Source organism: Sceloporus undulatus, chromosome 9, assembly GCF_019175285.1.
Source record: "Sceloporus undulatus isolate JIND9_A2432 ecotype Alabama chromosome 9, SceUnd_v1.1, whole genome shotgun sequence".
Classification (NCBI taxonomy): Eukaryota; Metazoa; Chordata; class Lepidosauria; order Squamata; family Phrynosomatidae; genus Sceloporus; species Sceloporus undulatus.
The window spans coordinates 35,393,785-35,414,833 of NC_056530.1; the positions used below are offsets into that span (position 1 = coordinate 35,393,785).

Consider the following 21,049-nt stretch of genomic DNA (forward strand, 5'->3'; position numbering starts at 1 on the left):
CTTCCTGGCAGTAAAAGCAGTTTGACAGCAAAAAACGCTCTGCTTTGAGTCTGGTGGAGTCTCCTCATTTGGAGGTCTTTAAGCAGAGGCTGGATGGCCATCTGTTGGGATGCTTTGATTGGGAGTTCCTGCATGGCAGAGTGGGGTTGGACTGGATGGCCCGTGAAGTCTCTTCCAACTCTACTATTCCATGATTCATTGCCATGATTACAATGAGCCTTTGACTTTGGGGGCAAAGAATACTATGACAAATATTTACACTTTTAAAAGCAATTTAATTGTGAATATAACCAAGAACAGGCCCTTTACCTCTGGCTGTATGACACTGTCTCCATCACCAGCATCTCCCTCCCCACCTTATTGTACTTAAGGAAGAAGAGTTCTGTGTAACACCAAAATTGGCTCCCTTCCTGCTTTGTGACATTTAAGCCTTGATCCTTGGCTTCTGTCGGCTTAAAGAGTGGAGGAAATTGCAACATGGCATACAGCTGTTATGCAAGGTATACCAAACAGATAGACTTGAGACATAGCAGTGATCCTCAAAATTTGGTCCTAGGAATTCTGGAAGCTGAAGTGCAAAACATCAGGAGGACCACCGTTTGGGATTTACTGCATTAGACGAAACACTTTGAGGGTGCAGCAAATGTATCTGGAGAGTAGTGCCATATTCACACCACCCACATAACTGTGTTAGGAAATTACTCAATTTGTTTCTCCAAACAATGGTATTATGATGCAACATGGTTGTCTTTTGGACTATAGCTCCCATTCTGGTATTCTGGGAGCTGTAATCCAAAACTATTTCCAAGCTCTAATTCTAATCGCTCTTCCTTCACTTATCTTGGTGCCTTCTTGAGTTTTTTTTTCCTTGCCTCCTCCGGCTCTCCCAGGTTCCTCACTTTCAACATAGTCCTCCACATCGATTCATAACTTTCTCCTCCTTCAACTGCATCCTTGAGAATGATTCACAGTATTGGAGGAAATTTCCCATCCTCCCTTTTATGAACATGCCTCCTTCCCATCTCATTTCGTTCTCCCTTTGGGTTCTCCTACATTTGCCGCCAAACATCCCCATCATTTGTGCATCTTTCTGGCCAAAGATAAGGGGCCCATCCACATTACAAAATTATAACACTATGATTCCACTTTAACCATAATGGCTGCATCCTATGGAATCCTGGAGTTTGTCATTTGGAGAGACAGTTGAATCCTAAATGTCTTTCCCTAAACTGCAAATGGGATTTGAGCATCCACAGATTTTGTTAACCTTGAGGGGTCCTGGAACCAAACCTCAGCGGATGCCAAGGGCCCACTGTATTGATTTGTGCCTGTGTCTATGCCAATACCAGTTTCGGTCTGAGAGTCAATGAGAAGTAATGGTCTGAGTGTTGGACAAGGAGGCCAGGATTTGAATCCATCCGCCTGCAGCCATGAAAGTCCACAGGGTGCCCTTGGGCAAGTTACACTCTCTCAGCCTCAGAGGAAAGCAATAAGTAAAACCATTCCAAACAAATCTTTCCAAGAAAACCCTACAACAGAGTCACCATAAACTGGAGCACAGCTTGAAGCTACCTAACAAAAAAAGAAATATCTAGAACTGTATCTCAGTCATGGGGTGCGCAGTTAAACTTTGACCTCTCCCACCATCATTTTGTTTTTATAAACCTCAGCTTTCTAGTTTTTAAAAACAGAATATGGACCCTGTAAATGTGAGGTCAGTATGGCCTATCGTATATAAGAATAACTTTTTAAAATGACACAAAAGGTTTAAGCAGTAAGGTTTTGGGGGCTACCACCTCCTTTCCTCTTGGATGACAACCCTAGTGCCCCCAACACCCATTTCTTGATATTAGGTTGACTATTTGTGCACTAGGGTTGGCGTTATTCTCCCATTGACTACCTCCCATTTCACACCGTACATAATCCTTAGCAATGTTTTTTTGCACTAATGTTACTCACAAATCGTAATTCCCATGTACCACTGGATGTCATGCTCATCGTCGCAACATCCACAACTAGCAAAATTTAAATCATACCTTCAAATTGCAATACCAGTGCTGCATAGCAAATGTGTGAAAAGCCGTCTGAAACCAGTTTAGACTTAAGACATCCTAGACTTAAGACATTGCAGGGCTGAGAGTCAGGGACAAGATGAATTTCGTATCACACACTCCAACATTTTACAGATGAAAACTGGGACACATGTGACCAAGATAGCAAACGTTATTAAGGAGGAAGAACACACAAGCTAAGAGAAGCTGCAGCAGTTTGCTTTGTTGATTCTACTGGGCAGGGCAAGATTTCACCCTTTCTTTTCTTCTCCTGCTCCTGATAATACAAACTACTTCTGCATTCTGGTTTGCAGCAACTGAAGTAAGCTGAGGACAAAGGAGGGAGAAGAAAGAAACTGGGACGTTTTAAAAGCCAGCAGAAAAGTGAGAGGACAGAGGATGAATTGGGACAGTTGGAGGATATGTTATATTAGTCAGAGCACCTCAGTAGGGGAGGCCTTACTTTCCTTGGTACCTAGGTGGAAGCTGCTGAGAATTAACTGGAGGAGATACTGCAGGGTTTTTCCTCCCTGGCTTAGGTCAATAGCCTAGATTTTTGTAAAAAGCAGTTTACTGTTAACCTGAGCTTGCTGGACCCTTGCACTACACCTGTCTTGTGACTACCGCTAACTGTGTTTGTATGCTTGCTCCCCTAGCCTACCTCCTCAACCTGTATAATAATAATTCAGGAAAGCCATTGGAAGCCTCTTAGAACTCTTATCTCTCTCTCTCTCTTTCATCCCCTCCTGAACCCCACTCCAGGGCTGAGAGAGAAGGCCTTAAAGCCACCCCCTTTCCCCCAACTTCTCCCCGCCACTCCTTCATCTAGGTGTGTTGAGCAGAACTTCCATCCAACAGGGGCAAGAGGTGATAAACCGACGGGAATAGTGTGGCCCCCAGCCTTTGGTGAAACTGATCCGGACAGCGTGGGTGTCGTAAGGGCCATCGTTTGAGCCTGGCCACCCCGGCACAAGGTTGCCAGCTCGCTCGTAGTCAAACACTTTGATGGAGTAGCCTGGAAGGATCTTCTGGACAATGGGGCCGGAGCTGGCTGGGGGAGCCCCCAAAGTGGGGGAGCAGACGAAAACGGGGTGATCACTGCGGTTGTAGGCCCAGATGCCGTTGGCCTCACGGCTCAGCAGAAGACCCTGCCCAATCTTGGCCCGGGTCCGCTGGACAGCCTGGCAACGGTTCCTCGAGGGAAGCTGGCCCAGGCAGAAGCCGCTGCTTGCCGGGAGGTCAAAAAAGACGTTCACATAATCTTCATGGACGGGGTAGAGCCTTCCCACCCTCAAGCGGTACTCCCAGTAAGCCAGTTTGCACCAGTAGCCATCTCTGAGGGAGCGACGGGAGAGGGTCGTATCTGCAGGTTGAGAAAACAGAGATAGAATAAAGGGTCAGCTGTATTTTTTAAAATATATATATATATTTCTGTTAAATACAGTATAGAAACAGTCTCTCTATCAAAACCGATGGGCCTGAACAGACAGGCCAGAATAAAGCTGCTTTGGGTCACTTTGGAGGTATGCTGTTTAAATGACACACGCATCTTAAGAGGCCAGAAACTGCACCAAAGCTGCGCTCCAGTCCTTAGGACTGAAGCATGGCTTTGGCACAGCTTCCAGACTCTTTGGACACATGCATCATTTAAACAGCATACCTCCAAAGTGACCCAAAGCAGCTTTATTTTGGCTTGTCTATTCAGGCCCCAAAGTGCACATTTTAGTACATTCTTATTAAAACCAAAGAGGAACTAGAATCTGACCCATCTCTTGCAGCCAAATTCAGCTCTTCCCAAGCCCAACACAAATATTGCCACAATGGTGCTTATTTCTCCTATGAATTCTTTAGCTCTTAACCACTTGTCCTTCTTGAATATGAGGACTTTTGTAGATGGTTGTACATCCCTTAGCCAAACTGAGCTGGACTGAAATTCTCAGCTATCTCTGCTCATAAACCTCTTCCCAAAAAAGCAAGAACATGAGAAGAGATATGCAGGGCTGTCACTAGGGTGTGCAGGGGGTCCAGACCCCACCAGGTGACACCACTGCTCCCAAACTATCTGCCTTTAATAACAATTATTATTATTATTATTATTATTATTATTATTATTATTATTGTTGTTGTTGTTGTTATTGTTGTTGTTATTATTTAGGGCAGGGAACCGTCTAATTAAAAAGATTGTATGTACAGCGCTGTGTAAATTTACAGCGCTTCATAAATAAAGGATGATAATAATAATAATAATAATAATAATAATAATAATAATAATAATAATAATAATATATTCCGCCTTTCCCTTTCGAGGATCTAGGCAGGTAACAACAGTCCAATATAACAGAAATGGGCTATGGCATTCACCTGCATCCCTTTAAAATGATGAAGAGATTGTGTGTGTGTGTATCATTTGTATGTTGCTTTTTTCTCAGAAGGGACCCAAGGCAGCTCAGGGATAAGAGATAGTGTGAGTGTGGTGAGGCTCAATGGAAAGAGAAAGGAGAAGCTTCAGGTTTTAATTTTTAAATTAAAAAAAAGGAGCAAGCTTGTTTTCTGCTGCTCCAGAGAACAGGACCCAGAGCAAAGGATGCAAGCTCCAGGAAAAGAGATTCCAGCTCAACATGAGGAGGAACAGTAAGAGCTGTTTGACAGTGGAACAAACTTCTTCCTCAGAGTGTGATGGAGTCTCCTTCCTTGGAGGTCTTTAAACAGAGATGGTCATCTGTCAGGGATGCTTTGATCTGGATTTCCTGCATGGCAGGGGGTTGGACTGGATGGCCCTTGCGGTCTCTCTAGAGTGGGTTTCCAAGGCTGAGCCAGAATTCAAATCCTGGTCTCCAGAATCAAAGTCCAATGCACAAACCTCTATACCACACTGGCTTTAAGGGAAGGGACAATGATATAGCAGTGTGTGTGTGTGCTTGTACATCAATAAAGGCCCAGAACAGATTGCCAGTTTGCAGTGGCCTGGGGCCAATTTTAGGGTTCCAGAACGCGCAGCATCCGCACGCTCCAGAACCCTAACACATATGGGCGAAGCCATCTTTACATGGCGCCCTCCATACGTGGCACATGTGCATGACGCAAGTGTGGTGCCACATCTGTACTCCATGCGCTGCACTTGCGTTGTGGATGCATCTCAGCGCACCAATGATGCACTGATGACATCGTCCCAGTGCACCAAAAAGAACCCGGTTTTTCTGGGTTCTTTTTGATCCAGAGGGACGTCCCATGGTTTGGTTCCCACGACATCCCTCCGGAGGGAAACTGGGCACCTGCACCCTGGACTTAGAGACAGGTATGTGCTGGGCCATAGATTGGTGTGAAGTCAAAGGCTTTCACAGCCAGCATCCATAGTTTTGTGTAGGTTTTTTGGGCTATGTGGCCATGTTCTAGAAGAGTTTATTCCTGACGTTTTGCCATCATCTGTAGCTGGCATCTTCAGATGCTGGCGAAACGTCAGGAATAAACTCTTCTAGAACATGGCCACATAGCTAAAAAAAACCACAAAAAAATAAATATATAAATCGTGTTGAGAATCATGCTGTCCTCCAGATATTGCTGGACTATGACTGCCAGCATCCCTGTCATTGGCTGTGCTGGCTAGAACAGATGGGATTTACAATCCAACTATATCTGGAGAGCCTCACGACTCCAGCTTTGATAGAGACAGAGCCTGAAACGGTTCCTCTTTTTTGCCTACAACCTCCAGAACCATCATGTTGTGCTGTCATCTGTGGTCTGTGGTCTAAAAAATACGATCTCTAAATTATATCTAAGGTTCTAGATACACTTTAGCACCCACAAAATGGCTGTCTGGTTTAAAAAGAAAGAGAGAGAGAGAGAGACGGGACAATGGGCTCAGTCAAGGCGTCCTGGGACAATGCGCCTGGGGATTCCCACGAGGGACGCCTGGGGTGGGCCACATTTCAGTGCTGCAGAGGAGCACGTAGGCTCACAACAGTTTGCTGGACAGAAGCAAAAGGGCGAGCAGTCCACGTCTTCAGCTGGGACAGAGGAAAGCCAACCCCGGCGCCAAGCTTGCTCGGATGTGGTGCCATGGCCGGACGCCAGGATCCAGCTCTGCTTTGTACGTCAAGGCCCATTGTCGGTCGCTCCGTGGGCCACGCTTCCTGCAGGACTAGCGGGAACCAGAAATAACAGGGGCCTCCGTCTGTCGGCTGGGTTCCCCCACCCCACCTCGCTTTTTCTGTACTAGATTCAGGAAGGCCTTCAGCCTCCTAGCAGCCTTTCCTTTTCCTGGAAAGGGGGCCCTGAAGCTGAAGGATAAGATTTTGATTCACATCAAAACCATGCACCCTAGCGGCTATCTACTAAACAGAACCACTAAACAGCCTAAACTCAGTGGTTCCCAACCATTTCTATGCCCCTCACTGTCACCCCTAGGAAATGTTTTATTAATGATTGCACCCCCATAAAAATAATATCATATTTGAAGATGAAGAAGTCTAATTTCAATTGTAGTGAACCCCAGACAGGATTGTATGTGGTTCAATAATGCAGGTAGACAAACGAAGCGTTTAACTTAGGTCCAAAACACATTGCAGAAATAATCCCGTTTGAGACCGTTTTAACTGCCTTGGCTCAATACCAGGGAAGCCTGGGAACAGCAGACCCCAGAGCTCTCTGAAAGTGAAGGCTCACAAAATTACAGCTCCCAGAATTCCCTAGCAGTCAAAGCGGTCTCAAACTGGATTATTTCTGCAGTGTGTTTTAGATTTTAGTGCATAAAATCCAAATTTAAATTGAGCTATTGGATTCTGATTTATTCTGGGGGGAAATGTAAACAGTAAAATCAATCCCAGTTGTGAACATCACATTCAGTGACTTTTTTGCTCCTGCCTTTCATTCACGATTTCCCCAAAACATGGAAGCTTTTTACTGACTGCCATCCACAGCTCCGTCTGTGGATTCAGCTCATTCTTAGATTTTGGAGATTATCACACAGGGATTGGATAAGGATGGGGTAGCTCCCCTATCTTTATCCCTTCTGTGAGTGTGATCCCACAAAAAGTTTTCAGATCGCAGTGCTATTGTTTCGTCATTGAAGAGGCATTGCATTAACGCTAATTCCTAAATGCAAAATGCCAGGCAATGGCGCTTCAATGACGGGATCTATGTGAAATTGTTTGAAAGTCTTTTGCGCAATGCGTTTTCCGGATGGGATAATGTCCAGATAAGCACAATGTCATATGAAAATCTTCTCACGATCGCGCTATGAGAATGGGAAAAGGACGGGATAAGGACGTTTCGTCCCCCATCTGATAATCTCCTTTGTCTTGACTGACAAGAGGGGACGGAATTTAGATTCACATTGGTCCAAAACACAGTGCAGAAATAATCCAGTTTGAGACTGCTTTAACTGCCCTGGCTCAAGGCTATGGAATTCTGGGAGTTGGAGTCTGATGTGGACCCAGAGCAGAGCTGAGAGCATGTGACTTGCCCATGGTCATCCAGCGGGTTTCGTGGCTGGACTGAGAATTGAACCCTGGTCTCCAGAGTTGTAGCCCAACAAAACTACACCATGCTACAGAAGGAGTTTCAGCAGGTGCTGCTTGTTACCTCACTGCCTCATTGCAGCATCCTCTCAAATTCATAGAATGATAGAGTTGGAAGAGACCCCAAGGGCCATCTAGTCCAACCCCATTCTGCCATATAGAAATTCACAATCAAAGCCTCCCCGACAGATGGCCATCCAGCCTCTGTTTAAAGTCCTCCAAAGAAGGATCCACCACTCTCCAAGGAAGGAGTGTGTTCCACTGTCACACAGCTCTTAGCGTTGGGAAGCTCTTCCTAATACTGTATTGTTTAGGTGCAATCCCTTTTCCTATAGCTTGAATCCATTGCTCCATGTTTTAATCTCTGGAGCAGCAGAAACAAGCCTGCTCTACCCTCAATGTGACATACCCTTAAAGGAACTATCCAAGGAGCTGAATGCTATCCCCTTTAAAGTTCAAACTAAAATCTGCAGCAGATTCACTGACATGGAAACCACTGGCTGCAGTCACATAAAGAGCTTCTCAGCAAACCTGTGGCCACTGAATTGTTTATTACTGTATATACTTGATTATATGTTGACCTCAAGTATAAGTCGAGGGCAAGTTTTGGAGCCAAAATTATGGATTTTTATATGACCCATGGATAGGTCGAGGGTAAAACTTAGGGGCATGTAATAAAGGATCTAAAAGATGAAGCAAAGGAAACAATGCCAAAGTACTTTAAAAATTCCAGCAAGCATAACTTTGCGCGCACACTAAAGGCTGCATGGATAAGAAAACAGAGGAGGATTGGGGCTTCCAGGACAGATTACACTCTTGACTTTCACCAGGGGATGACTCCTTTTTAAATAAGAGTTAAAGTATAATACATATATTGACCCCTAGATAAGTCGTCTCAGTTTTTTTTAGGTCAATTTTTTGACTAACATTTCTAGACTTATACATCAATATATATATACAGTAACTGTTTTTTAATTAAAAAAAACCCTTTTGCATAGCGTATTTAAAGCATCCTGAAAATAAAGCAAAAATGGCGAGTAATTGCGCAAATGATTATCACACGCAATTGCACAAATAAAGTGATATCAGAAATGCCTTGTTACTGAAATCCCGAAAGGGAAAAGATGTGCATTAATGCTTCTTTCTGACCACTTTAATGGCCAGTTTTGTGAAATCATTTCGCGTAATTACGCAATTTTTCCGGGATATTCACGGGATAAACTCTCGATCTCCTTCATGTGATAAACTCCTTTCTTTTGCCAGGGGTGGGGGGAAGAAACATTTCCCTGACATTTTGGCTTCCTCTTACCTTGCCATCCTCTACAATTGTTGTCCAAAATGCTGGGGGGTCCTTTCAGGTGTGGGGCAAAAGGGGAGATCTTGCCATAGGGGGGCAGAGGAGTTTCTGTAAAGAATAAGATGAACAAGATGTTTAGCTCCAGTCACAGGGGTCCTTTGAGTGATCATCTGTAAACTCATACATATGGGGCAATCTGCATTTGTACAATCTGTCTTTGAAAGCTTCTAGAGCTCAATAGTCTTTGGGGGTAATCTTGCCCCGTCTTTTTCATGCCAGCTCTATCAGGAGGGGCAAAGTCTGGCCCTTGGGGTCCCAATGGGCAGCTCCTGACTGACCTACCCCAAGATCCTCCCAAAGAATAATTCTGCCTCCAACGAAATGTTCTGTCCTTGCATTCCTAGCATTGCAGAGAGTGAGGTCCCAAACACACTGCAGGAATAATCCACTTTGAGACAGCTTCAACTGCCATGGCTCAGGGCTAGGGAATCCTGGGAACTATCATTTTCTGATAGAATTCAAAGATATAGCCCTGTTAGTCCATAGAATCAGTATGTAGAGAGATCTTGTAGCACCTTTGAGACTCACTGAAAGAAATTGGCAGCAGGAGCTTTCCTAGACCTTATGAAAGCTCCTGCTGCCAACTTCATTTTTCAGTGAGTCTCAAAGGTGCTACAAGATCTCTCTACATATTATAGTTTTGTGAGACACTTGCATCAGAGAGATCTATTGCTACAGTAAAGTGCAGTTCCCAGGTTTCTCTAGCATTGAGCCAAGGCAGTTCAAGCAGTTTGAAACTGGAGTAATTTTTGCAGCGTGTTTTGGACCTGATTTGTTGTGTGCCCTCAAGTCATTTCTGACTCAAGAAGACCCTGGTGCCTTAAGGTTGGGAGTCCACAGCCCACAGGCTGTAGTCTCCCCTCCGGTGTAAAGTGTCCTATCCTCCCCACAATGAATGAATGAATGAATGAATGAATGAAAGAAAGAAAGAAAGAAAGAAAGAATGAATGAGAGTATGACATTCATGTGTGTTTTAAGTGATATGTTTCTAACTGATGTCATGTATTTGTTAATGGTGGTTGTTCCTCAGCCCAATCCATGGGGAGAAGTGGGTAAGAAAAAATATTATTACAGTGGGTCCTCCACATTCACTGGGGTTAGGGGCACAGGGCCTTAATGAAAGTGGGAAACGTGCAAATAAAAAAGCACTATGTTATTAACACCTCTCTAGAAATCTCTAGATCCTCCTGTGCAACTCTGTGGTCAACATCTGTGAGAGGTTGACCATAGAATTACACTGGAAGTGTTATCTCTAGTAATCTCCAAGTCCTCTAGTGCAACTCTAGGGTCAATTTCCAACAGCGTTGCGCTGGAGGACCTAGTGCAGTGATGGTGAACCTTTTAGAGGCTGAGTGCCCAAACTGCAACCCAAAACCCACTTATTTATTGCAAAGTGCCATGTCCCTCTGGCTTTCTAGTAACCAACTCTGGCAAACTCTATGCAGGGGCGACAGCACATGTGCCCACAGAGACGGCTCTGAGCGCCACCTCTGGCACAAGTGCCATAGGTTCGCCATCACTGACCTAGTGATTCCTAGAGAGAACATAGCAATCAAGTTTGCAAATAATCAGATCTGCAAAAGTCAAAGCCACAAATGTGGAGGGCTGACTATATCATTATCATCATTATTATCATCATCATCATCATCATCATTATCATCATCTCCTTCTCACCAGGAATGGTGAGCCGGCTAAGATGGTGCGGGTTGCAACACTGGATGGTGCCCTCGGCCCCAGCGCTCTTGCAGAAGCTCAGGCGCTTGAGTTCATGGGGATGGCGCAGGTCAGGCCAGCGGTAGAGGCGGCAGAGGAGCAGGGAGGCCGGGAGGCCTAGCTTGGATCCCCGCGGTTCCACCCAGACGCAGCCCGACTCGCCTGCTCCCTTGCTCGCCACCGCCTGCAGCAGCAGCTCCAGCTCCTGGTCCTTCAGCTTCTTGAAGAGGGCATGAGCAGCTGGTTTCAGGGGCCCGTGGCTCTCATCCAGGCCTGGTGCGACACAGCGATGCCTCCAGAGCTGTTGAATCAAGCTGGCTCGCCGTGACCGGAACATGAGGCTTCAACAAAGAGCAGACACATCACTCATTACTCCTTCCATTTAAACACCATTAAGAAACCCCAATCATAGAATAATAAAATCCTAGCGTTGGAAGAGACCCCAAGGGCCGTCCAACCCAACCCTCTGCCATGCAGGAACTCCCAATCAAAGTACCTCCGACAGATGGCCATCCAGCCTCTGCTTAAAGACCTCCAAAGAGGGAGACTCCCCCACACTCCCAAGCAGCATATTCCACTATCAAACGGTTCTTAGCCTCAGGCACCTTTTAATGTTTAGCTATAGTTTGAATCCATCGCTCCAAGTTCTGTTCTCTAGAGCAGCAGAAAACAAGCTTGCTCCCTCAGTATGACATCCCTTAAAATACTTATGCCACACTGGTCCCCCTTCCATTAGTATATAATAAAAGTGTGTGTGTGAGAGAGACGGTTTGTTTTGCTAATATTGTTGACATGGGGAAGAATGTGGGGGTATATATTGTTTTTAATATTGATGTTATCAATATATAGTAGTATTCTACGGTGAACTCGCCACGGGTCAGCATAAGAGGGGTGCCCCAAAGAAGAGATACAAGGACTCCCTGAAACAACATCTCAGACTTGGCCAGATAGATCACCAACAATGGTCCTCCCTGGCCTTGCATCGATTCGGGAGGCATGGAGACGCACTATCCATGATGCTGCAGCCTTCTTCGAAAGCTCACGCCGAATGAGCCTCGAAGAGAAACGACAACACAGAAAGAACCGCAACCTGGAAACATCACCCAAGGAGACTTTCCGCTGTGCTTTCTGCAACCGGACCTGTTTATCCCGAATTGGCCTTTTTAGTCACCAACGCGCTTGTAGAAAGCGCGGGATCATGAGGCCTTCCTGAATCTTCGTTCGCGAAGCAAAGCCAGAGAGATATAATATATATATTATATAATTTATATACTCACTCTCTCTCTCTCTATATATATATATATACACACACACACACACAATATATATATATAATATGATATATGTATATCAATTATATATGTTATCAATATATAATATATATTATATAATATTATATATGGTGTGTGTGTGTGTGTGTGTGTGTGTGTGTATATATCTTCAATATTAAAAACGACATATACCCACACATTCTTCCCCATGTCGACAAGATTAACAAAATAAACTGTCACATTGACAACCAATGCAAAGCAGGACAAACAAAATAATGTTTTAACAAAAACGCTATACTGTATAAATAAAGCATAATAATAATAATAATACTGCAGCACTATATCTACAGCAAATCCACAGCACTATATAAATAAAGCATAATAATAATAATAATAGTATGTGGTGACTTCCTTCCTAGTGGTTCTTGTTTATAGTAAGTTCAACAGACCCATCTTTCTCTGAATCTTTCTTTGTACCTGAAATTCTATCATTGTCTAAATAGTCAAGCTATACTTTTCAGTTTGATATCACACAATCACCTTTGATGGTTGCCTTTATCTATGCGATAAAGGTAACTTTTCCATATTGTGCCATTAAGCCATTTGAAGCCAATAGACCTACAACAACTAACTATCTTTAATTTCCCATGTGTGCAGAAATGGTAGACTGCCTCGGGAGCTGGAGGCTCCACTGGGCTCCACTGGCTAAATGCTGTTACTGCTCTTATTCTTCACACAATGATGGGAATCCTTCTTAAAAGTCATGTCAAAAGTCCACATCTGGTGGCAGCGCATTCCCTAAGCTGATAAAGTGTTTTGCTCGAAATAGTACTTTCATCTTCCCGTTTCCTCCAGACCCACCAAACCTCCATTGCTTGCATGAAATTACCTCAAGTTCAGATATTCTGTCTACAAGGAGAAACGCTTTTAGGAAGTTCCTGTTCCCAGCTGGGGCCTTGCCAAATGGATGCAATAAACTGGCTTGACGTTTGATGGTGTTTGGAGCTGCCTTGATGGGTTTTTAGAAAGTTCTGCTTCTGACCTGTTGTTAACGTCAGAAATTTTAGAGCCACGCTTTGTATGTTATTATTATTGTAACATTCTGTTATTGCCCACCCAGAGTCTTCTGCAACATTTTGCTGGGCGATCTCTTCATTTCAACAAAACCAGTTAAATCGCTCAGTAGGGAAGGGCTTTCCATAATGTGCTGCACTGTCTATATTTGCTGGTTTGTTTGTTTTTAATAGTCATAGTTTTAATTGCTTGCAGTTCCATTAATAGCTTAAATATATTTTTAACTTTTGTATGTTTTGGTCTGTTTCAGCTTTGTGAAGTCAAAGGCTTTCATAATAATAATAATAATAATAATAATAATAATAATAGAAACATCAGGGCGGTTAACAACAATAACAACATACATCCAATATAGATTAAAAACAATGCAATTAAAACAATAAAAGAACTTGTGCCAAATCACAAACTACTAACAGCACAGCATCCATAGTTTTTTGTGGGTTTTTTGGACCATGTGGCCATGTTCTAGTAGAGTTTATTTCGCCAGCATCTGTGACTGGCATCTTCAGAGAATGCTGGCATGGAAGAGAGTTGCTGGCATGGAAGAGAGTGGGGTGTATACACACATCACACACACACACACTGTGTGACCCTGAGTTGGGAGGAGTGCCCACTCTCATAATAATAATAATAATAATAATAATAATAATAATAATAATAATAATAATAGTGTTTCCCCGCCTCTCCCAATCGAAGCGGGGTTACAGACTACTAAAATCAATACATACAATGCAATCTTCCATGCTAGCATCCTCTGAGGATCCCAGCCACAGATGCTGGCGAAACGTCAGGAATAAACTCTTCTAGAACATGGCCACAGAGCCCCCAAAACCCACCAAGAACTAAGATATAGCCGTGTTAGTCAGTAGAATTGACTTCCAATTTTTCCACTGACCACATTGTTCCCATTGGATTGAATGATCTTGATTCATTTTATTGGCCGTCGGTTGGGAATTGTTTTATTGTTTTATAGGGTGGGAGGGAGTTTGGGAACTTGAAATGTAATATGTCTCTTAACTATTGTTTCCATGCTTTGTTTTTTGTTTTTGTTTTTTGACTTGATTTTATTGTCTTTGATATCTTATTAACCGCCTCGATCCAATACAGGGAGAGACGGGATATAAATATTATTATTATTATTATTATTATTATTATTAATTTTGGCCTGTTACAGACTGCCAAAATAAAGCTGCTTGGGGTCTCTTTGGAGGTATGCTGTTTAAATGATGCATGGATCATAAGAATCCGGAAGCTGCACCAAAGCTGCACTCCAGTGCTTAGGAATGGTTGACAAAGTGCATTGATGTTTGAAGTGTTAAGAAACTTCAGTGGTTGCTAACCAGGGTTGGTTCGAGGGAACATACAACTCTTGCTGAAGTTTACTGGCTACAAGTTCATTTCCATAATTCAAAGTGCTGGCTATGAACTTTAAAGCCCTACATATTTATTTGAAATACTTTGTTTGTTTGTTTGTTTACAGTATTTATACCCCGCCCTTCAGCCCTAAAGGCTCTCACTTGTGCCTTTAAATCATTTCTGACTCATGGCGACCCTAAGGCCACAATATCACAGCATATAATGCAGTTTTCTACGCAGGTTTATTCAGAGGAGGTTTGCCATTGCCTTCCCCTGAGGCTGAGTGATTGTGACTTGCCCAGATTGTGGGTTTCCATGGCCAAGCAGGGATTCTAACCCTGGTCTCCAAAGCCATATAAGCCAGCCCAAGTTTTAGGATCCTTGAAGGAAGGCTTTCTGTTCCACCGCAGTCACAAGTTTGTTTAGTGAGAACACAAGCTACCTTCTCAGCAGTTGATCCAAGACTCTGGAACTCGCTCCTAAAGGTCTGATCTCTTTCTACTAGCAGGCAAAGACTTCTTTATTTAGGAAAGTCTTTGGCTCTTAATTCATGGTTAGACCTTGCCTTGAATAGTTTGTCCGGTCCTGAGCACCACAGTTCAAGAAGGATACACTGACAAGCTGTATGTGTATCGGCTGACATCTTTAACACTCTACAAGGTAGGTTTTGTAGAAGACGGAGTGAGCTTATTTTCTGCTGCTGCAGAAAATTCATTCAAATGAGAAGAAAAAAGGTTCTACTCAGCTCCCTGGAAGATTCTGAAAGCTGAAGTCCAAAACAAGACAGCTTTCCAAGCTCTGTCGAAAAATTCTTCAACCAGCTCTCCTAAAACCTGCGATCACCCCACAAACCACCAGGATGAATGCATGTGAGATACACAAAGGGCCATTATTCCCATACCAGCCCCTGGGACCCAGGGCATGTTAGAGTTCCATTGCCAATGCAATGATGGGGATGCAGCTTTCCCATGCAGTCTACCTCCCATGCCATTCTTGGTACATGACACTAAGACTACTACTAACATGAACAGGAGGAGGAGTGATATGAGGGTACTCACTGCCAGTCATGTACAGGAATGCTGATATTTATGCTTTCTGCCTGTTATTCATTTATACTCTGCCTTTCTTCCCATGGCATAGTGCAGTGGTTCCCAACCTTCCTAATGCCGCGACCCTTTAATACAGTTCTTCATGTTGTGGTGACCCAAACCCATGAAATTATTTTCATTGCTACTTCATAACTGTAATTAAATAGGTCTTTTCCAATGGTCTTAGGCGACCCCCTTGAAAGGGTCATTCGACCCCCAAAAGGGTCCCGCCACAGGTTGGGAACCACTGGCATAGTGCTTTGCGTGTTGAACTAAGGCTCCAGGAGACTGGGATTTAAATTCCCAGTCAGCCAAGGAAACCCACTGAATGGTCTTGGTCAAGTCACACAATCTCAGCTCAAGAGGAAGGCAAGGGACAATCCCTTTTGAATACTCCTTGTCAAGAAAACCTATGAGAAGATCACCATACATCTGAGTCAACCTGAAGGAATGTAACATAACCATTTCCATAAAGTCAAGGTGGCATATACAGCTCACTTTCTACCCATTTTGGCCTTGGACATTATCAGACAAGGGAAAATGGAAGTATAATCCAATGGCAATCTGAACGCAATCATGGGGTTTCACGTTATTGCGTGATAGATTACCACAAGCAATTTCGGGCAATGGCAAGCTATTTTCAGGCAATGGGAAGTCAGTTCGAATGCAATTCGAATTCACATAAATTTGCTGAACTAGTGAATTCACATGGATACATTTTGGCCCCGCTTTCTTTTCATTCGAAATTAAATTCCTCCCGTGTGATAAACTCCCTTGTAACAACAACAAACCCGTGAAGTTGGTCAAACAGGAGATGCATGGCTCTCCATTCCCACTTTATCCTCACAAAAACAGCAACCCTGTGAAGTGGATCACTCCAAGAAAGGTCAATGGTTCTTTCATGCAGCAAATTTCCAAAGGACCAGAACCCAACACTCCTAAATCCCAGTCCAGAACCCTAATGACAGAAACTAAAATGGTTCACCCAACAAGTTTCATACTAACTAGAAGCTAGATCTCCCCATCCAAAATCCTGTAGAAGTTTGAGTGTTGGACTATGACTCTGGAGACCAAAGTTTGAATCCTGGCTTGGCTCTGGAAACTCACTAGGTGACATTGGGCAAGTCACACTCTCTCAGCCTCAGATGACAGCAATGGCAAACACCCTCTGAAGAAATCTGCCAAGGAAATCCCCATGTTAAGTTCACCTTTGGGTTGCCATAAGTCAGAAACAACCTGAAAGCACACAACAACAACAAGAACCCAGATCTAAATGTCCAAAATCCGGTTGATGACAACCACATTGGCTCTGCATCACGTAGCATCAAACAGAGCCAGACACAGATAGGATCATAGGATCCTAGAGTTGGAAGAGACCTCATGGGCCATCCAGTCCAACCCCATTCTGCCATGCAGGAACTTACGGTCAAAGCATCCCCAACAGATGGACATCCAGCCTCTGTTTAAAGACCTCCAAAGAAGGAGACACCACCAGACTCCTAGGGAGTGTGTTCCACTGTCAAACAGCCCTTACTGTCAGGAGGTTCCTCCTAATGTTGAGCTGGAATCTCTTTTCCTGAAGCTTGCATCCATTGCTCCTGGTCCTGTTCTCTGGAGCAGCAGAAAACAAGCTTGCTCCCTCCTCAATATGACATCCCCTTAAGTATTTAAACAGGGCTATCATATCACATCTTAACCTTCTCTTCTCCAGGCTAAACATACCCAGCTCCCTAAGTCTCTCCTCATAAGGCATGGTTTCCAGACCCTTCACTATTTTGGTTGCCCTCCTTTGGTCATAATCCTCCAGGCTAAACATACCCAGTTCCCTAAGTTGCTCTTCATATTTCATGGTTTCCAGTCTAGACCACTAGAGTGATAAAGTCTACCCACATCCTGCATACACTCCAATGATCCAGTCCTTGCTTTCTCAACTCAGAAACACCTTACAGGTCAGGGGTGCTTCTAGCCAAGGATGGAGTCTCACTCACTGTGCAGGCAATGGATGGCCAGAGTCACCTCTGGGTGCAGACCCGTCGGGTGTCAGGGACGGCTCACACCACAGACTTGCTGGCCAGGTCTTTTCTTGGCTGCACATTCCCGCCCCATCCTTCCCCAGCCCAGCCTCTTTCTCTGTAGGCGTCAGAACAGCCAGGGAAGGAAATGGGGAAGCTGGAACAAAAAGTTGCTCTGGAGGGGCCTTGGACCAAGACCAGCAGCAGCAGGCGGCTGGAGCATCAGGACTGAGTCAAAATCAGACTGGCTTGACTTGCCTGATATGTAAAAAGACCATACTTCTCTGCCATCCTTTCTACTCTTACCATTCACTTGGATGAAAGGATAGGGGGCATGTTTATCAAATTTGCAGATGACACCAAATTAGGAGGAGTACCCTAGAGGACAGGATCAAAATTCAAACTGATTAATAGATTAGAAAGGCTCTACATGGGGCTACCTTTGAACCAAGTTTGGAAACTTCAACACCTCTCCTGACATAATCTGCCTCGCACTCTCAGAACAACTGGGAAGAACTTACTTGATCAGTCTAAGGTGAGATTAACAACTTCTCACCAAAGAGCATATTCGGCAATGGCCCCTATGCTTTGGAATAACCTTCTGGAAGAGCTCCGACTCACTTCCACTTTGGATGCCTTTAAGAAGGCGCTGAAAACTTACCTCTTCCGGCAATCATACCCTCCTGACCTTTTATAGATTTGATGAAAAATTATATCTCTCAAATAGGTGTATACCTCGGGATGTTAACTGAGATTTTATATTGTATTAACTGTTTTTAGATAATGCATGGTTTTTATACTGTGGTTTTAATACTAGAATTATTGTTGTTGAACTGTAATCCTGCTTTGATCCATTGGGAGAACTGGGAAAATATAAATAAAACTTATTATTATTATTATTATTATTATTATTATTATTATTATTATATTGAGGATGGAGCAAGCTTGTTTTCTGCTGCTCCAGAGAACAGGACCTGGAACAGTGGATGCAAGATACAAGAAAAGAGATCCCACCTCAACATTATTAGGAACGTCCTGACAGTAAGAATTGTTAGACAATGGAAGACATTCCCTTGGAGAGTATGGTGGAGTCACCTTCTTTGGGGTCTTTAAGCAGAGGCTGGATGGCCATCTGTTACTGTCAGGGATGCTTTGATTGTGAGTTCCTGCATGGCAGAATGGGGTTGGACTGGATGGCCCTTGTCGTCTCTTCCAACTCTATGATTCTATGATTTATCAATGGCACTTCCATTCTGCTTTTCCTTTACTGAACTCATGGGACTGGACCTGTGGCTAGAGCTCCTCCATCACTTTATCCTTACAACCACCATCCTACGAAGTGGGTCAAGCAGAGCTCTGCCTGGGCCTAAATCAGGGATGGCAATCAAACAGCCAACCAGATTTCGCTGAACTAAAAATCTGAATTCCTTTATGCTAGTAAGTGAGAGTGAAAAGGATTAGAAAATAATGTTGTTATTACTGTGTGCCTTCAAGTTATTTCCAACTAACAGTGACTTTAGGCACTCCTGAGGTTGTCTTTGCAAGTTTATTGAGAGGAGGTTTGCCATTGCCGTCCTCTGAGGCTGAGAGATTGTGACTTGTCCAAGGTCACCCAGTGGGTTTCATGGTTGAGAATTTAACTTTGTTCTCCAGATTCTTAGTCCAACATTTGAACCATTATGCCAAGCTTTTCTTGTTATTTTTAAGAGAACTTTTAGAGACATTTTGAATGGAGTTGGTTAGATTTTATCTCCCTCTTTTATAAATCCTAAGGTGTTGGTACCAGAGGAATAAACAAAAATAATAAAGAAGACCCACTACTAGCTTTACAAAAGTGTGTTGAGAGAGGACTAGAGAGGCTTGTGTTGAGAGCACTAGAGTCTTTGTTGTTGTTATTGCTGTGTTTCCAACTTGCGGGGACCTTGGATCGTGGGGTTTACTTAGCAAGATTTGTTCAGAGGAGGTTTGCCATTGCCTTCCCCTGAGGCTGAGAGAGTGTGACTTGTCCAAGATTACCCAGTGGGCTTCATTGCTGAGCTGGGAATTGTACCCTGATTTCCAGAGTCACAGTCCAACACACAAACAACTTTGCAACACTGGCTACTTTGGGGAATACCACTCTGACCAGAAAAGCCACTGGCAATTCTGGTTGAAGAACTTTGGGAGTTGTAGTCTAATGTTTCTTTCCAGGCTCTTGTGACATCCAGAACCAGGGACAGTCCCATTTAATCCTCCGCCATCCCAATTTTTATGCTGCTTTTAAAATGTCCCAGTTTCTCTCTCCTCCCTCCACTTTACCCCTTTGTCCTCAACTTACTTCAGTTGCTGCAGGTGATTTAGTTGTAATGCTTTACTTCTCGCATGGCATAGTGGATTGTGCATTGGACTACAACTTTGGAAACCAGGTTTGATTCCTAGGTCAGGCTTGAAACCCACTGTCAGCTTGCAACTTTGGATGAGTCACATGCTCTCAGCCTCAGGTAAGACAATCATAAACCTCCTCTGAACATATCTTGCCAAGAAAACCCCATGATAGGGGTTGCCATAAGTCAGAAACGATGAGGAGGCACACAACAAGAAGTTGTAATGCTTTACTTGCAAGGCCTAAAAATGCAAGAGATTTAAAACAGCTATCTTCTGCCTTCTCTGGAGTGACTCTGGTGTGGTTCAACAATTGGGGGAAATATTGCCCTGCTTAAAATTGCATCTGCCTGGCATCTGCCTGGCACCTGCTAAATGCTCTAGGGAAGAAAGATGTGAATCCAGTAGCACTAAAAAGGAGATGCAAGCCTGCAACACATACCCCTTCATATCTGAACTCAGAATAGAAACAGCAAAATGCAGGCCAACATCTTCAATTCCCCCCCCCCCCCCCCCCCCTATAGGTTTTAAAACCCTTCCTTTGATGAAGAAGCCAGTGGAGCTTCGAAAGCTCACATCATATATTTTGTGCATTTTGGTTGGCCCAATAAAGGTACCACTGTTTGGTGGATTTTTGATGCCATTGGATTTGCTATAGGGCCAAGAGATGTTCACTAAAACGGCTGCCCCTTTAAGAACCGAGGGCGGCCAGTTGGCCAGTGGCTCCAAGCCTACTATCTGTTACACTTCAACTTCCTCTAAAGATAAGAGAGACGGCAGTGGCGCCGCTGGGCTGCCTTTCTATCCCTTTTGAACAGGCAGCTCCCAAGATTTTGGAGGGTGCCGCTGCTAGTGCCAAACACCTACCACTCAGTGTCCCATTCTGCAGAGTGGGCCAGGGGAACCGTCGCTAGATGCCCCCAGTGCAGGGCTGGCCGATGTTTATGCCAAAGGGCACCAGCAGAAATGTGCCAGGCTGGCACGACAGGTCCCCCACATCCTGCGATTGCAAGAGCCAGGGATGTGGTTGTCTCCAGGGAGTGCCCACCGGCTGGCTAGCTTGGCCACATTCTTTGCTGCCAGCCTGCGGCCTGGCCAGGCGTTGACCTTTGGCAGGAGCTCCAGCCAGTCTGGGAGCTGCAAAGGGGAGAGGATCTTATCAAGAGTAGCCGGAAACGGCCAGACGAGAGATGGAGACAGGCTAGCCGGAGTCAGGAATGGGGAAGCGGCCAGTGTATATACGGCCAGAG

General features: G+C 44.2%; 1 protein-coding gene across 4 annotated transcripts; it reads right to left on the reverse strand.

The window, feature by feature from the left end:
- Positions 1–254: 254 nt before the first annotated feature.
- On the reverse strand, positions 255–20,876 carry LOC121915961 (mothers against decapentaplegic homolog 6-like). 4 transcript variants are annotated; one of them, XM_042440634.1, is made up of 4 exons: positions 20,667–20,876; positions 10,599–10,978; positions 8,877–8,972; positions 255–3,414 (listed from the first exon to the last, which is right to left on the reverse strand). In XM_042440634.1, the coding sequence occupies exons 2-4, from the start codon at positions 10,972–10,974 to the stop codon at positions 2,873–2,875; spliced, it is 1,014 nt and encodes a 337-aa protein (XP_042296568.1). In that variant the 5' UTR covers positions 10,975–10,978; positions 20,667–20,876; the 3' UTR covers positions 255–2,872. The 4 variants fall into 4 exon arrangements, with proteins under 4 accessions (XP_042296568.1, XP_042296567.1, XP_042296570.1 ...); XM_042440633.1 differs by lacking the exon at positions 20,667–20,876 and adding an exon at positions 17,415–17,620; XM_042440636.1 differs by lacking the exon at positions 20,667–20,876 and adding an exon at positions 17,317–17,436.
- Between the last annotated feature and the right edge of the window lie 173 nt (positions 20,877–21,049).

Bases quoted from the DNA above. Each gene is read 5' to 3' on its own strand.
- LOC121915961 (XM_042440633.1), bottom strand. From the start codon at position 17,521: ATGTGCAGCCAAGAAAAGACCTGGCCAGCAAGTCTGTGGTGTGAGCCG. The intron at 10,979-17,414 runs GTGAGTGAGACT...TCTTTGTTGAAG, and splicing joins GGCCATCCATTGCCTGCACA to CCTCATGTTCCGGTCACGGC. The intron at 8,973-10,598 runs GTGAGAAGGAGA...TATTCTTTACAG, and splicing joins TAGCCGGCTCACCATTCCTG to AAACTCCTCTGCCCCCCTAT.